This window comes from Loxodonta africana, chromosome X, assembly GCF_030014295.1.
Source record: "Loxodonta africana isolate mLoxAfr1 chromosome X, mLoxAfr1.hap2, whole genome shotgun sequence".
In the NCBI taxonomy this organism is placed as follows: Eukaryota; Metazoa; Chordata; class Mammalia; order Proboscidea; family Elephantidae; genus Loxodonta; species Loxodonta africana.
Genome location: NC_087369.1, coordinates 175,145,519 through 175,162,974, shown reverse-complemented (window position 1 = coordinate 175,162,974; position 17,456 = coordinate 175,145,519). Strand labels below are relative to the sequence as shown.

The 17,456-nt window shown below is 56.0% G+C and overlaps 1 protein-coding gene across 1 annotated transcript in view; it reads right to left on the bottom strand.

Annotated features, from left to right (window-relative positions):
* ZNF185 (zinc finger protein 185 with LIM domain) overlaps window positions 1-12,327 on the bottom strand; it is a 56,413-nt gene extending 44,086 nt beyond the window's left edge. The window contains exons 1-11 of the mRNA XM_064278495.1: window positions 12,312-12,327; window positions 12,088-12,211; window positions 11,658-11,723; window positions 10,065-10,103; window positions 9,899-9,976; window positions 9,295-9,384; window positions 8,733-8,816; window positions 7,883-7,966; window positions 7,616-7,654; window positions 5,970-6,053; window positions 5,468-5,557 (exon numbers count right to left, since the gene is read on the bottom strand). Coding sequence (XP_064134565.1) covers window positions 5,468-5,557; window positions 5,970-6,053; window positions 7,616-7,654; window positions 7,883-7,966; window positions 8,733-8,816; window positions 9,295-9,384; window positions 9,899-9,976; window positions 10,065-10,103; window positions 11,658-11,723; window positions 12,088-12,211; window positions 12,312-12,327 — 794 coding nt within the window. The remainder of the gene's footprint in view (window positions 1-5,467; window positions 5,558-5,969; window positions 6,054-7,615; window positions 7,655-7,882; window positions 7,967-8,732; window positions 8,817-9,294; window positions 9,385-9,898; window positions 9,977-10,064; window positions 10,104-11,657; window positions 11,724-12,087; window positions 12,212-12,311) is intronic.
* Between the last annotated feature and the right edge of the window lie 5,129 nt (window positions 12,328-17,456).

Sequence of the window (17,456 nt, the reverse complement as noted above, 5' to 3'; positions counted from 1 at the left end):
AGAGGAGCAGGGAAAGAGGTCCTTCACTGCTCCCTCGCCTGTGCCCAGCCCTCCTTTGGGCACGGCCCTGGCACCTCGTCTATAGACAATGCCAAGGAGAGCCTTGCAGTGCTCAGCAAGAGTGCTGCATTCATGGGCTGGTGGTGACCCATGATGACCGTGATGCCCAGGAAATGGGCAAACCCACCTTTGAGGGAGGGGCGGTGGGTGGGGGTGGTAGAGGCTCAAGGGATGAGCAAGTGAGCTGGTGCCCAGAAGCTGGAGTCCTGAGGGTCTGACACACCCAGTGCTCAGAGGGCCCCTGAGAGGGCTCTGTCGCTCCAGTGCCCACCTGTTCAGAGTCCCCTGGTAGTCCCTGCACTCTCTGGACCCAGGATAGGGCATCCAGAGCTCCCTGCCTTGGAGGGGACCTCCCCGCCTTGGAGGGGACCTCCCCTCAGCTATCCCTCCCCAGGTGCATGGCATCAGACCTACGCCATCCTTCCAGACCCGGCCTGGCTCCTCTGGAGCCTCACACCTTCCTGCAGCGGCCCCATGGCTCTGGCCCTGTAGTGAGCCCAGGGGATGCAGGCAGAGCTGCAGGCTGACTCTACTGTGCTGTGCAGATTGCACACATCCAGCCCTGAGGGTACCAGAGCCCCTTCTGGATCACAGGATGGGCTAGAGGAGACCAACATGGTCAGAAGGAGGTCCCATGGAAGAGGAGTTGGACAGCCAGGGTGAAGGCAGGGAACCAGGTAGCTCACCCTTTGGGTGAGCCTGGGCAGCATGGTCAACTCCAGAAACCCCAAAGCCCCCTCCCTCTGCCCCTGCCCCAGCCAGTTCTGCCCTGAGGTCTAGCGAGAGGAAAAGCAGCAGCCCTGGAAGGACCAGCTAGGAGACAAATGTGGAGCTGACCCTGGAGCCTGGCTCTGACCTAGACTGGGAGCTCATTGAGGGCCAGGTCGACAGGCTGCCCATCTCTGCCCCTCCACCTCCGCCTCCACCAGGCCGGGTGACAGGAGGGAAACCGAAGGGCTACCAGGGCCTCTCCTCTTTGGAACTCCTTGCTGTTCTCTATACCAGTCCCCGCAGCAGCTCTGATTCCTGCCCATGTCCTTACATGACCACGGCCACCACGGGCCGGCACCACGCTGCCTCACCTGAAACACATGTGTGGGATGAAGGAGGCCTACCTGACTTTGGGATGCCACCAGTATTTCTGGTTATGTCGCAGAAGAAATTGTGTCCCTGCACTTCTGCTCCAGCTGGCACCTCTCCCTTGTCATTCTGCCTGATAGGCCAGTGTACTTCAGGAATATTAGGAGTTCCCATAAGTACCCCTTCATACAGTGACAGCTTACTATGGAACTGTGATTCAGAATTAATATCCAGACAGAAGAGAGACCTCATCCTTTCAAAAAAATTCCACAGCTGATTACTCAGGATAGGGACGGTCTTTCTTACATGCTACCATGGTTTTTTTTTTTTTTTTTTTTACCATGGTTTGGAACTGTACAATTAGAAATGTCCGTTTGTAATCTGTCTGCCACTATGGCCCAGATTCAACAAGAATCTCTAGAGTCCTTGGCAAAGGTAATATTGGACAACTGAAGTGCACCGGGCTTTATTTTAGCTCAGCAAGGAGGGATTTGTGCTGTCTCAAATACCTCTTGCTGTTCATGGATAAATACCTCTGGAGAAGTAGAACAAGACATCTCTAAAATATGCCAAAAGGCTTCTTGGTTGCATAGTATTCCCCTCATGACAACTCTGTCCTTCCTTGACATTTTTAACTGGTTGCTCCAGATCATCGGATATGGGATACGCTCCTTTCTATTAACTTGTCTTTTTCTTCTAATCATTGTAATTATTATTATAAACCCATTGCCATTGAGTGGATTCCAACTCACAGCAACCCTATAGGATAGAGTAGAACTGCTCCATAGAGTTTTCAAGCAGTGGCTGGTGGATTCAAACTGCCAATCTTTTGGTTAGCAGCTGAGCTCTTAACCATTGTGCCACCAGGGTTCCAATTATTATTAGAAAACCAAAAAAACAAAACCTGTTGCCATCAAGTTGATTCCAACTCATAGAGACCCTATAGGACAGAGTAGAACTGCCTGCCCCATAGGGTTTCCAGGGAGTGCCTGGTGGATTTGAACTGCCGCCCTTCTGGTTAGCAGCTGTAGCTCTTAACCACTATGCCACCAGGGTTTCCAATTATTATCATAGGACTTGTTAAATGCATATTACATTGTGCTTCTCATTGCCATGGCCAACCCTCAAGGCATATGACCAGGGGACGAATTATGTATTTAGAAGAAGCTGATTTTTCTAAGGAAGATGAGGCTTAGTTCTGAAGTCAAATGCTCTTTAGAATGCCAGTTATTCCTTTTAATGTGGCCCTGTTCCCTACCTCCTCCCTAATCAGAATCTATCCAATGTGAAGATAAAACCCAAAACTATAGCAAGGATGGTACCCAGCTAATGAAAGACCAAGCAGTGTCTAGTTGCTAAAGAACAGCAACCAAAACCCCAAAAAACTGCCAGAAGAGTAGCCTAGCTACGACAAGGAAAAAGACTTCTACGTCTGGATTTTGGAGAGAAACATGGTGAGATCCAGTTCCCTGCACAGAGTGGGCACCTGGAAACGGCAGCTTAAAGACTCACACAGAACAATCATTCCCAGAGATTCCAAGTTCTTTCAGAAGATGGGTAAATTCTTTGTGGGCGATCTTCCACCCCCTAGTGGTGGCCTGATCAAAAAGGGGACATGTGTGAGGAACTTTTAAATATTGAGGTGCTGGTAGGTCTAATTGGGGAGACTTCAGAACTAAAATTAAGCACTCCATTCAGAAACTAAACTGAAGGTTTTGCTTCTACACGCCTGGTAACCATTAGGCTTCTCCTGCAGCTCATTCCTCCAATAAATTTTATTTGTTTAAATATTAAATTGGAGTGTTGACTCAGTGACTTCATGAGGACACGCCTGAGCACATCCCTCTTCAAGACTTTTTCCGAGGCACCTTCCAGCTTCCCCTCCCCTGGCAGTGCCACCAGCCCTGCCACCTCCCTACACCCTCGACCACAGTGGGGCTGAGAGCTGCTGGGGGCCTGAATGCTCTGGAAGGTGCCCAGGAAACACAGCCTGATGTCTGCTGAAACCAGGGCCCAATATTGATCCGCAAACATCCAGCACAGTCCCAGCCACTTGTGGGGCACGGTGACAGTAACGTTGACAGTGGCCTGTGCCAAGGAGTATGTGACTTATCCTGTCAGAAGAGTGACAGCGGCCCGGGTGGAAGGGGCTGTTTGATTCTCCCTATTCACGGTGCAATACACACCTCAACATAAAGAAAACAAAAATCTTCCCAACTGGACCAATGAGCAACATCATGATAAACGGAGAAAAGATTGAAGTTGTCAAGGATTTCCTTTTACTTGGATCCACAATCAACAGCCATGGAAGCAGCAGTCAAGAAATCAAAAGACGCATTGCATTGGGCAAATCTGCTGCAAAGGACCTCTTTAAAGTGTTGAAGAGCAAAGATGTCACCCTGAAGACTAAGGTGCGCCTGACCCAAGCCATGGTATTTTCAATCTCATCATATGCGTGTGAAACCTGGACAATGAATAAGGAAGACCGAAGAAGAGTTGACGTCTTCGAATTGTGGTGTTGGCGAAGAATATTGAAAGAACGACCAAATCTGTCCTGGAAGAAGTGCTCCTTAGAGGCAAGGATGGCGAGACTGCGTCTTACATACTTTGGACATGTTGTCAAGAGGGATCAGTCCCTGGAGAAGGACATCATGCTTGGCAGAGTACAGGGTCAGCGGAAAAGAGGAAGACCCTCAATGAGGTGGATTGACACAGTGGCTGCAACGATGAGCTCAAGCATAACAACGATTGTAAGGATGGCGCAGGACCAGGCAATGTTTCGTTCTGTTGTGCATGGGGTCCCTATGAGTCGGAACTGACTCAAAGGCACCTAACAGCAACAATTTGCGGGCATATGAGCTCCCGGCGAACACCAAATCAGCGACTAGGAGCCAGCCTCGACAGATCTCAGCGGGGGCCACACGTGCGACTCTGCGCATGTGCGCACCTGCGAAGCGCTGAAAATGCTGCAAGCATTTTAGGGAACAAGTAGGTTTGCACCAAGAATCCGCCAATTACGAGGACCGACGCTGTCTCAGCAGCCCATAGCCGCATTTCCCTCAGAAGCCAGAAGGTGGCGATATTGGCCTCTTTCTGCGTTTGAAGCCGGGCCCAGATTCTGGTTCCTGGGGCCACAAGGACAAGTCAAGTTTGCTCCCTTTCCACATGACAGCTCCTCAAAGACCCGGAGAAGGTGGCCATAGCCCCTGAGTCCCGAGTCCTTCATCTGTCCCTCTGACACCCCCAAATTCGGGGTACACTGCTAATCCAGGTATGATTAGCTTTGCACCCATCTCTCTCACGGCCAGTTCCCTTCTCCTCCCTTGAAACAAACAGGAAAGTGCCTGGGATGCCTACAGCACCCATCTGCTGGCTATGTCCTCTCCCTGTAGGCACCTCACGCAGTGTGGCCGGAGCTCAACGCAGCCTCGTCCCCACCAGCTGCCCAGTTGCTGAAGGCAGACATCTTAAAGCCTCCATCTTCCTTAAGGAGTCCCTGGGTGGTGGGAATGGTTAAGGCGCTCAGCTGCTAACCAAAAGGTTGGAGTTCGAGTGCACCCAGAGGTGCTTTACAAGAAAGGCCTAATGACCTGCTTCTGAACAATCAGCCACTGCAAACCCTATGGAACCCAGTTCTGCTCTGACACACATGGGGCCACCATGAGTTGGGGTCAACTCTGTGGCAATGAGTTTGGTATTTTTCTGATTTTGTATCCCTCAAGCCCATCTCCCATCAGTCACCGAGGTCCACTGATGCTACCTTGTAAAGAGCTCTCAAATTTTTCCACTTCTTCAAAGTTATGATGGAAAAAAGGTACGATAGGGACAGTCAGATGAGCAGTGAGGATCATGGGAGGGGAAGTGAAAAGAAGCGGCATCCGCAGTGGCTCAGTGCCTCCTCCCCTCCCCTGCTGGCTGCACCCCTGGCTCCCTGGAGCGCAGCTCTACCTCCCTCCTGGGCTGAGGGAGCATGAGGACAGGGCCAAGGTCCAGAGGAGAGAAGGCGGCCCCAAAGATGTGGTCAGAAGTCTGCTTGAGATGGGAAAGGGGCGAGGGCTGCAGAGCCATCAAGAGAGCTGGCACTGCCCTGGGGTCTACACAGCCACCCCAGAAGTGCCTGTAGGGGAGGTATTCACCCCTCTGGAACTTTAAATAGCAGGCTGCCAGGTTGTGGTACTGTCAGTGGGACTTAGCACCATTCAGTGCAAAGTACAAGCAGGTACTGATTGCTCTGCCTGCAGACTGACTCCGCCTCCTGCCCTGCCTGTCTGTCCCCACTTCTGTCAGTCCAGCAGTAAGCCATCTGAGCAGTGCTCAAACCACCTACCTGTGCTCTGGGCTCCCAGCTGGGCTAGGCGGGCCTGGCACGCATTCCATCCAAAAAGCCTGTGATCCTTTGGTCCTGCCTCCATCCGTGCTGGCAGAGAAGGCACAGCTGTGAGCATCCAGGCCCCAGAGAGGTGCCACCAGACAGGAGGGGAGGACAGTAGCGGCCAGTCAAACTTGGCCAACTTAGAGGAGAGCCGGGAGCAGATCTTGGAAGGGCAGGCCAGCGCTGCAGCAGCCAGCGCTCCAAACCCTGGGTGCTGGTCTGCCACTGGGTTCAGTGGCACAAGGGTTAAGGTGACACAGATATGTACTAGACAAGAGAGCAGAGCACTGGCTCCCTCGAGGCCAGGCTGGTTTGCTCCTTTCAGGCCTAGGACAGCCAACCCGACAGGCCTTTACAGAATGTGGGCCTCATCCTGTCATAGGGCACACGGGGACGCTGACCCCGCAGCCCAGCAGGGAGGTGACTGGACTGCATGGCTGAGAGGAGGGAGTGTTACCTATTCAGGCTGGAAGTGGCTGTGGCCAGAGCAGGTGGGTCCCGGCTCTTCTCAGAAGTCCCATCCTCATCCACAACCTCCACCCTTTGGGCGAGAGGAAAAGCAGATGGTGCCCACGCCCAGGTCACCCAGGAGCCTGTTGGCCTTTGAGGGACACACCGCATGGCAGTCTGGCCGGGGGCTTGGAGGCTCCAGCGTGGGATAAGGGTAGTGCACTGGGTTGACACCAGTGTTGCCCCAAATTCATGCCCCCGCCCCGTACCTGTGAATGTGACCTTATTTGGAAATAGGGTCTTTGCGATGTAATTAGTTAAGATGAGGTTGTACTGGAGTGGGATCGGCCCTAATCGACGAGAAGACCGAGGCAAGGGGTGCCAAGGGTTGCCACCCACCAGAGGCTGAGAGAGGCCTGGAGGAGATGTTCCCTAGAGCCTCTCTGGAGGGAGCATAGCCCTGTCAGCACCTTGATTTGAACTTCTGGCCTCCAGAAGGGTGAGACAATACACTCCTGTTGTTTTAAGCCACCTAGGGTGTAGCCCTTGGTTCTGGCAGCCCCGGGACACTCATCCAGGCAGTAAGAACACACCGCAATCTGTCCCCTCCTTTGTGCCACTACCATCCCTTGCTCTTGTGTTCTGGCAGCTTTTCCTTCCCTCTCGCACAGCAGACCATTCCCACTCCAGGCCTTTGCCCCAGCTGGGCCCTCTGCTGCCATTCCTCAGCTCGAGAAGCCACCTCCCATGGAGGTGACCCAACCAGCCCACTGCAGGATCCTAAAGTTCAGTTCTCTTCTTTGTCCCTCAAATCTTCTCTTCCTTCCCTGATGGTGTCACCCCTCCTTCCCTCAGTTGTTGTCCTGCTATCCTGATGGTTGCCTGTAGGACCACGGTCACCCTCTAGAGCCCATCTCCAATGTCACCATCACCTCCCAGGGGAACTTCTGCTGATGGCCCTGGGCAGACCCAAGCCTCTCTGCCTCGGTGCTGGGCATTTTGTGTGCCCTTCTCCAATGGCACACATCATGTTAGGCCTTTTGTTGGGGCCGCTTGTATTTCTGTCTGTGAGGTCTGTGTGGTGACGAGGGCCAGAGAGATGGATGAGAGCACAGGGTGGGGCCAGGAGAATGGCTCCTGACACTTTCCTGCTGCAGCCTGCTGCCCAAGGGCCCAGCCAGCCAGGGGCTCCCCAGGACAAGCCTCTGTGCCCAAATCCAGTGGCCCCTCCAGCCAGGCCATCAGCCAGCCTGTTGCTGGTGGGGTGGGAGAGGAACAAGGGAACAGACCCTTTGTACTCCGGTAACCACTTTGGCTTCAAAACCCCAGAGGGCCTTGGGCAACACTACAGCTCCATCTTAGCCAGGGACCCAGCTCCGTTAGCCTCTGGCTAATGGAAAGTTTCTGCTACAAGCTATGGGCCTTAGCTTGCTTGCAGCCAGACTACTGCCTCCGCAGAACTGGCTGCTGAGGCCACATGAGCCACCCCAGCCACCCAGGTGCTCACCTGGCCTGGTGCTTCCCTCCAGAGGGAAGCCACAGCCCCTCACAATTCTCCCTGCTGAGAGACAGTGCCTCATCCCCATCCCACCCCTCCCCAGAGCCTACATTGCACCCCTGCAGACAGGAACCTTCTCCATGGCTGACACTCACCGCTTAGCAATGAATGGGGCCTGCGGCTCCTGGGTAGGGCTGCTGGAGAGGAGACAGTAAGGTGAGATCCGGACCCCTCTCTCCCATTTCCAGCACCCGTCAGACTTCTAGAAAGTAAGTCTGAGAATCCTAGAAGGTCCTGCTAAGAGGGCCCTGGGGGTTGATCTCAACCCACCCCCTCACTAGCTGGAGGAACCACAGCCCAGTGGGAAGGGGATTGTTCCGGAACACGGAGTGGCTGAACCTCCTGCCCCTGGGGCGTCTCACCCAGCGCTCTTCTTGGCTGCCGACAGGACATAGGAGTGCTCCCGGGAAGCTGTCCTCCTGACCACACTGCTTGCAGCCTCAGACCTGATGGGGGAGACGGTGGCTGGGCGTCGGGCTGGGGCTGCTCTTGGGTGCCCCAGTGAGGCCAGGGGACAAAGTTTGATTCGTGCCTGCTACAGGATTATTCATCGAACCTTCACACCCCAGGGACGCAGGTGCTAGGATCATCCCCAGTTTACAGAGGAGGAGGTGGAGGCTCGGAGCGTTTCTGTGATTTGCCCAGGAGCCTACGCCTAGCAGGTGGCAGAGCCGGTGTTCGCTGCCAGGCAGCTGGCCGCAGAGTTGCCCTCTCCCCTGCACCACCTGGCCCGGGGAGCCTGTTACTGGGAACCCTTCCTGTAGGACTGCAGATCTTGTGGGGCCTTCCAAAAGTGGGCTGGGCAGTGCTTCCTGAGCCACAGCAGAGGTGAGGACTGGGGCTGGCTGAGCCCAGGCCTTTTACTTCCTCAGGGCCCAGAGCCAAAGGCACACAGAAGGCCCTGGCTCAGAACCTGTCCCCATCATGGCCCATCGGCCACTGGGGGCATGATGCCAGTACTTGGACAGTAGGTGGAGGGAGGGGCTGAAGGTGGCCCTCAGGAGCCGGGGCTGGAGAGAGAAGGGGAGGGCTTGGCTTTGGGGCGAGGGGCACACAGGGCCACCAGATTGCACACACGGCATATCTGCAGGCCCGGGGCCACAGCGGGGTGCTCAGAGGGTGCTGGACCGATGGCTTCTCCCCCACTGGGCTGGTCTGCAGTGGCATGGGCCCCTGCCCTGACCACTAGGATGCCCGGCGGGCACTTGTTACCTCCTTTTCTGCTCATCAGACGAGAAGGGCATTTCCTCCTCCTCAGCCATGCCTGCTGAGCTGCGCCTGACATTGTAGGGGGCCCTGGGCTCGGGGAAGAAGGGTTGAGGATGCTGGCAGGTGGCTCCTCCTCGCCCTGCCCTCCCCTGCTCCATTCCACATGGCGTCCCTGCTCTGGGCCCTGGCTCATGCCATTTCTTCCTTCAAGAGAGCCAGCCTCCCACTTCCCTCTCCCTGCTCCAATCCTAACTGTCCTTCCTGACCCAGCTCACACCTCACCCCTTTCCCTGAATGATTTCCCAGCAGCTCTGCATCCCAGGGGAACAGTGACGAGGGACATATGATATAAAGATGGGGGGGGTCCCTGGGGACTGCAGGCACAATGCATGCTTCTGTCCTGAGCCCCCTCCCTGGGCTCTCTGGATGGCCTGGCCTCAGGGGGCCCCAGGCCATGGCTGGAGCTGGCAAGGGTCACAGCCAGTGGGGCCAGCTCTCTCAGGGCCCAGTGTGTGGCCCACCTCATGGAAGACAGACCAGAGTTGGGCCCAGGCTGCCTACTCACAGCTTCTTGTAATCCTCGGTGGTCATCTTGTAGCCAGAGGACGAGGGCCAGGGAGGCCCAGTGCTAGCCGTTCTCACCGGACTGGCGGCACTGAAAAGGCAAAGCCTGTTGTGTGGCCACTTGCCCGACCACACTCGCCTCCCATTTGGCCAGACAGCCCAGCTGGCCTATGGCAGGTGGACAAGGGGGCCTGGGGCCTGTCCTCTTTGCTCTCAGCCAGCCAGATCCCCAGGGCTACTGCACCATCTGAGCAGGGCAGCCCCCACCTGCCTGCCAGGCTCTCCTAGGCCCCTTCACCTAGCCCTGCTGATGGTGGCTTCAAGCCCACGAGGAAATGCTGCACCCCACGTGGAGAGTAGGACACTGTTGGAGGCCCAGGCACTGCAGGCTCCTGGCCTGGCTGCTGGGAGAAGAAGCCTCTGAGCTGGGCCATGTGGCACCTGGGGGCTTCCAGGGCTCCGCCCTACCCAGAAAGTGAGCTGCCACCCCATCCCATTCTCCTTGGTGACAGGCAGAGTCCTCTCCCTGTCACAACCTGGGACCTGGCCCTCACGAGTGGTAGCCATCTCCCCACTGGCAGGTGGGCTGGCCGCCCCAGACATACCTTTTAGGCACTCCATTGGCTTTGGGGAAGAACTGCTGGGACTGGGACGAGCTGTCGATGGGCTTGGTGAACACTCCCCTAGAAGAGAGCCCAGGAGAAGCAGGCGGTGAAAAGCTGGGGGCAGGGCAGTTGGCACGGGGAGGCGGGCAGGGCCTGCTTTACCCACCTGATGATGTAGCCCACGGGAGCCCGTGTGTTTGGAGGCCTGAGGACAGAGAGGGGTTGAGGGAAAATGAGGCCCGCCAGAGGGGCCTGCCACCCCATTTGACCCCACATCACAAGGGGTCAACCTGGCTAGGCGCGAGTGGTCCTTTGTTTGCTGTGAAGGTATTTACATGTGTGCCATTTACATGTGACTAACATTTAAATCCGTTGGCCATAAGTAAAGCAGATCGCCCTCCATAACATGGTGGGCCTTGTTCAATCAGTTAAAGGCCTTAAGAGCAAGAACGAGGTTTCCTTGCGGAGAAGGACTCTACCTCCAGAATGTAACACAGACACCCTGCCAGAACTCGCCTCTCTCCTCCACCACCTGACCTGCCGATCGGGGACACAGACTCCTGGAATCGCTAGCCTGCTGACCTAGAGATTTTGGACTTGCCAGTTCTTACAATCACGCAAGCCAATTCCTCAGAATATAAGTCTCTGTCTCTCTCTATGTATATCTATCTAAATATCTATATTAGATCTAAGCAGCTACCTGGAGGACTCAGGCCTGTGCACGACTCTCAGAGCAGCCCAGAGCACCTTAAACCTTTGCCTGCCGGAGCCCTTCTCAGAACAATGGTTTTCTGCTTAGTGGCAGTAGGCATCCCAGTTGATGGCTGGAGGCATGGAAGCCCAGCAGGGGAGGCCACCGACCCCAAGGCCACACAGTAAGGCCAGGGACCTGGACCCAGTGACCCCTATGCTCCCAGGAGGGGAGCTGCCCCCTGCGGATAAAACCATCCTCAGAGTGTTCACCAGGAGGGGAGTTTCAGTGGACTCCCTGCCAAGGTCCCCTGTGATGGAGGATTCCACGTGTCCACTCGGCTGAGCTGTGGTTTGGACAAACACTAGTCTAGTTGCTGTCATGAAGTGTGACACGTGATTAATTGGGCAGCCTTGGGCAGAGCAGATCATCTTCCGTCGTGTATGTGATGCAATCACTGTCCACAGCACAATCTAATCTAACGTGATCACTCAGCCAGCTGAGGTCCTGCAAGTGTGGGATGGGTCTTAAACCTAACCACTTCTGAGTCATAAAAACAGAGCAGAACGGACACAGACACACATGGGGGAAGGCAGACCCCATGGGAGGATGGTCTACAAGCCAAGGAACCCAGGAATGACAGGGGCTAACAACAAAGAAGAATCTGACACAGCTGAGTCCCTGATTTGGACTTCTAACCTCTAGAAAACCAAAAACCAAACCCAGTGCCGTTGAGTCGATTCCGACTCATAGCGACCCTAGAGGACAGAGTAGAACTACCCTGTAGAGTTTCCAAGGAGCGCCTGGCGGATTCAAACTGCCGACCCTTTGGTTAGCAGCCGTAGCACTTAACCACTACGCCACCAGGGTTTCCCTAGCCACTATGAGTTGGAATCAGCTCGACGCCACTAACCTCTAGAGCTGTGAGAAAATAAATGTCTGTTCTTTAAAGCCTCTCACTTGTGGTATTTGTGTACAGCAGCACCAGGACACTCAGACAGACCCTGTGCACAGAAGCGTGCCCCTCCCTGTCCCTACTCCTCCCAACTGCCTGGACCTGCCCTTTACCTGGACTTCTGGGCCTCCCCAGGGGACGAAAAGGAGGTGGCACGGCTCCGGCTGGAAGGTGGTTCTCTGGAGAGAGAAGGGTCTGAAAAGTGTGGCCCCCCAGGCTCCTGCCAGCAGCCACCTGCAGCCTCCATTCTTGAAGCTGTAGGCCAGGCCTCGAGGCACGCATGGAGAACTCAGCGGATGTCCCCCATAGGAGCTTGGCCAGTGCCCACTGGCCCCAAGGTCATGCCCACCTCACCTTCTCCCCAGGCTCCAGCTCACAGCAGCTCCCCTACCATTGGGGCTGTTCAAGCCTTGCCCTCAGCGGGCTTGCCTGCCCCCTGCTCCTCTCTCCCTCCCAAGCTGGCCTATGGGTGCAGGAGCCCCTCAGCCCTGGATGCAGGCCCTGGGGGCTGTAGCACCTCCACCAGTGCTGGCCAGGACTCACATGGTACGCCCCTCTGACTCATCGTGCTTGGCAATCCAGCTCTTGTCCCCCTTCAGCGTGGTCCGCACCTTCATCTGCCTGAGGACGTTGTTGCGCTCCTCCTCACCAGGAGGCAGGGGCTTCCCTGGCAGGGGCAAGGCTGCAGCCTCAGGGGGGAGCCCAGCCCCAGATGTGCTGTCTGATGCAGCATGGGGCTCTTACCTGGACCAGGGGGCGGGGCTCACCTTTGGGGCTGCTCATTGTGTCTCCTCTGCAGGTCCTTTCTTGGTGGCTTCAACAGGGCTCCTGGGGACAAATACACAGCTTGTCATTTCATGCACGTGTGGTGGCTTTTGGGCCACCAAGTGGGCTCCAAAGCTCTATTAAGGTCCTTGGCACACCAAGATCATCCAGACTGTTCTTTGTGCCTCGGGGGTGGCAATGGGTGGTGGGCAGAGACCAGGGAGTGATCAACCTGGGCTGCACACCCAGAGGACACAGGTGGCCAAGGACTGTCTGTCCAAGGTGATAGCTGATAATGGTAGAACATGAAACCTTCTAGAGAGTTCCAAAGGTCCGACCCTGGCCCCCGGGGGCCCAGGGGACACAGTTTACAGTGGGAAGCCTTCACAGTGCCACATTGACGGGAGGCTCCTTAGGGGCCAGCATGAGCAGGAAGGACCCTTTCCCTCAGGGTAGGCAAAGGAGGCAGTGGAGGGGGTGAGGGGCTGTGGAACCAGACACTTGGGCCTTGGAAGATCGCCGTCTCCCCTTCATAGCTGTCTGACAGACTTTGGGCAAGTCAGATAACCTCAGAACTGCCTCAGTTTCTCCGTTTGAGTTGATGCTATGCAAGTGCTGGTACCACCTGGCACCGCAGTTGGCTGGGCAGTTGGACAGGTGCCAGGCCGCCAGTCTCTGGCTGGGAGGGGGCTCCTTCAGCCATCAGTGGCCCTAGTCAGTATAAGAACAGCCGGGGGTATGTGGCCATTTGCTTCAACTCCAGAGGGAAAGCCAGAGGCCCCACTGCCAGCTCCTTGCCGTCCTCGAGGCCCAGTTAAAGGCGGGCATTTGTGGAGGGCTTGCTTGTCCGCTCCTGTCCTCTTGCCCTCTCCACCCACCTTGGCTCTGGTGTACAGCCCTCTGGCGGCTCCATGGGGTTATCAGGTCAGTGAGGGGTGGGCCGTGGGGGTCTCTGAGGCCTTGACAGCACTGGTCCCTCCTCGGGGCACCCAACCTGCTTGGCTGTCCCTCTGGCCTGCTGCCCTATAGGCTGCCCTGACAGCCCCGCACTGTATGGCAGGGCCTGAGAATGTCTCTGTGGAGGTCAGGCCATGGGCTTGCTGGTGCGGGACCCGCTGACACAGGGTGGGGGCTGCCAGCAGGCCCAATCAGCCACATCAGCAAGAGCTGGCGCTCCCATAAATTTCCCTGAGGCGGCTGTGTTCCAGTAACGGCACCTCATCACCTCAAATGGGAGACCATGTGCCAGTCCCAGCACCAGGGCGGCCACGTCAGAGCTCTGTGAAGCCTGACTCCTGCCACAGGTAGGGCCACACAGGCCCAGTCTCCTTATCCCAGCAGGCAGGGGAAGGCACCAGGGCAGGCAAACAGACTGAGTCTGCCTGGACTGAGCGTGTGAGCCCACGATCTCCCTCCTGGTGCCTGGCAGTGGGTCCTGCTTGGCCACTAACTGACTGTGTGAGCTTGTAGGCCCCTGTGTCCTCTGAGCCTCAGCTCCCTCGTCTACTCAGTCTCTAGGCTCCCCTCAACTCCACACCACTATAATTGCAGGGCACCCCAAAGACATACTCCTTTCAGAGACCTCAGGAACGTGGCCACCTTCTCCCACCCGTAAACTCGGCAAGCAGGTGGAGGTTATCCAGTACTAAGCCCAGGGAGCCATGACCTCATCATGGCCTAGAAGTTTTCAGTCAAATCAGAACCAAAGAAGCCACTTTGAAAAATCAGGACAGACTCATGGATATGCAGAATGAGAGAGGCAGAGGGGACTGTTAGGGGTTGAATTGTGTCCCCCCCAAAACATATGTTCAACTCCTGACCCCTGTACCTGCAAGTGTGCTCTTATTTCGAAGTAAGGTTTTTCTTTTGTTATCAGTTCAGTTAACAAGGTCGTACCAGAATAGGGCAGGTCCTAATACCTTTTGAGTGGCATCTTATAAAAGAGAAGGACAGACACAGAAAAGGAGTCACACACACAGGGGCAGATGGACGCCAAGTGACGACAGACGCAGACGGACCTATGAATAGCAAAGGATTGCCGGCAGTCAGCAGAAACTTGGAGAGGCCTCGAGCAGTTCCTCTCTCAAAGTCTCCGGAAGGAATCGATATAACCAATACTCTGATTTGGACTTCCAGTCTCAGAACTGTGAGAGAATAAATTTCTGTTCTTTAAAGCCACCCACTTTGTGGGATTTTGTTATACAGCCCTAGGAGACTAAGACAGGGCCCCTGGCAACTCCCGGGCCAAAGGGGCAGGGCCATGTGCTGGAGCCCACAGCTGGTCCCCTGCCCAGGGCCCCACACTGCCCTGTAAGGCCACAGAGAGAAGAGCCCCTGGCTCCTTCTCCTCAGGCCTGGCTGAGTTTCTGAGGTCCAATTTCTTTTTTGATGTATGAATAAATCTGAAAGAGCCAGAAAGGTCTCTGCCAGGAGTCTTGCCACAGGACAGAAGAGGGAGGTCACTCTTGGGGATAAGGAGCCTTTAAAATGGCAAGACAGACAGACAAATGGAGAGTTTGGAGGCTGGCTTCTCCCCCGCCCCCACCCCCCAACCCTGATACCCCACGGCTCTGGTTCAGGCCACTATCACCCCTAACCTCCATGGACTGTCCGCCTTCCTCTGTACTCCTTCACGCAGCGCTCACGACCCCCGGTCCCACCTGGCCCACCTTGGCCCTCACTTCTTCCTCAGCTTCCATAGCTTCCTCCATAGTCTCTAAGATTTGGGGCAAAGTCAACAGTCCCCCATCCCCACAGTATATACTGGTAACAGTATAGACACTGGGCTCCAAGCTATCCATGCTCCTCAGCGTCCCTGGAAGGTGCCCCTGCCAGTATAAGCTCCAGGCCTTTGCTCTGTCACTGTCCCCAGACAGGCTGCCCTCTCAACTCCTCCTGCTGAACCAAGCCCTGCCCTGCCCTGCCTTGCCCAAGGGGCCCAGCCTGAGCCTTCACCCCCAGGCCACCTCTGTGCCTACAGGGCTTTCCTCTCTGCTACCCTCCCCCCCCAGCATGGATCTGGGCTCCTCGGCACTGTTGACCCAAGTCTTCCCAGACATGACCTGTGTTATGAGTTGAATTGTGCCCCCCAAAGATATGTTGAAGTCCTAACACCCAGTACCTGTCAATGTGACCTTGTTTGGAATAGGGTCTTTGCAGATGTTATCAGTTAACATGAGGTCAGCCTGGAGTAGGGTTCATCCTAATCCCATTTGAATGGTATCCTTATAAAAGAGAAGAGACACAGGCAAAGAAAGGAGGCCACGTGAAGACGCATCTACAAGCTGAGGAGCACTTGGGCATCCCAGAAGCTGGAAAAGACAAGGAAAGCTTTTCCTCTAGAGCCTTTGGAGAAAGCATGGCCTGGTCAACACATTGTTTGGGACTTCTGGCCTCCAGAGCTGTGAGACAATAAATTTCTGTAGTTTCAAGCCACCCAGTGTGTGGTCCTTAGTTCCAGCAGCCCCAGGAGCCCAGCAGCCCTGACATGCAGAGGAGGTGTCCAGCAAACAACTGTCATCCACTCACTTCTCCTGTTCCTTCCTTAAGCAGCCCGCTCTCTGTAAGGTGGTGCAGCCCGTGGCCAGGTTCTCTGGTAGCTGGCCCCTACTCTTCCCCATCCCACGGCTTAGGTATCTTGCTACTGGGGTGTGGCCTCATCCTCCAAATGGGCAGTGTGAGTGTATTTTGAGTTGGGACAGCCACTCTGTGGACACCTTCACAGCAGAACGGCCCCTGTTTCCTCCTTGGTAGCATGAAATCTTCTGGTCCTTGGGGAATCCCACATTGCTTTGCTGAGGGGCCTGGCTAGGGACCCTAAAAGAATGGTTGGGCTCTGTCCCTCACGGCACACCCCTGGAACTCCACTATGTGTGGTGCCCACCATGCCAACTCCAAGCAAGCCCCTACCCTCAGGTGACACCAGCCAAGACCAGTCTCTTGACCAGGAACGAGGCGGGGCTCCCCTGCCCACCCTCCTGCCTTTCCTCCCATTCTTTCCGCTCTTCCACCAGCCGGCAGGTGTCTCCTGGGGCAGGCAGGCTGAGCGGCGGCCAAGAGAACAGGAAAGTGAAGCTGGTGAGGGGCACAGGGCATGGTGACAGGAATCCCCACCCCGACCCCGAATGCTTGCTCCCTCTCCACCTTCTCCCTGCTGGCTGCAGCCTCTCCAGGCTGCCCAGCAACACTGAGCAAGAGGCCCTGACTGGACAGAAAAGGATCAAGGAGCCAATGAGGTGATGCTGGAGCCTGCTTCCAGACCTGCTCCCACTGGTGTCAGAGATCATGAGAGTTGGAGCAGAAGCCATGGGAACAGAACGCATGTCAATGTGGGGAGCTGGGGGGTTCATAGATACTAATGCAGGCATTCTGTTGATGTGACAGAGAGGGACAGAGAAGCAGGGGCGGGGGGGCGCAGCTCAGGGACACAGTGACAAGCTCAGATTAAGTTTGGCAGAACTTCCACCCTGTCAGGCTCCCCTTTTGGTACACACCCTTTCTCCAAGCTGGCAAGGCCACCAGCCCTCCTCACTGAAGGGCCTCAGACCCACCATTGGCCAAGTCCACTCCCCAGATAAGCCCTCAGAACACACCCCAGTTCCACTCCGGGTCGCACTGCACTCAAAGTGGAGAAGGAAGGTATCTCCAGGGAGAGAGACCAAGCTCAGGTCTCCTGCTCAGGCGGGGCAGAGAGGGCAGAACCTCTGGCTGGCATGCAGGGGCGTCTGCCCCTGAGTGTCACCCTGTCCTGGGACCCTCACTCTGGATCTGCTGCTGCCTCCACACCAGCACACCCCGCGGATGACAAGTCTTGCCCTGGCTCCCCTGGCATAGCTGGCAGGGGTGGGCTTCTTCTGGAGAACTTGAGCAACACCAAGGGAGGTGGTGAGGGGGTTGGGCCCGCCAGGCCCACCTCAGCCCCAGGCCTAGCATGGGTGGCAGAGGAATAGGATGGCTACCAAAGTGTGGACGGAGTGCTAAATGCAGGTGTGGGCCTCCTAGGTAAGCCAGGAGGGAAGAGGGACACATACACCTTTAGCCTTGCTGTCCGGGAGCACAGCACGTTGCACATAGAATGCAATTCGGCCGGAGGACACGGGAGTTGGGGCTTGTTTGAATGCGTGTGTGCTGGGTGCCTGCCACCTCTG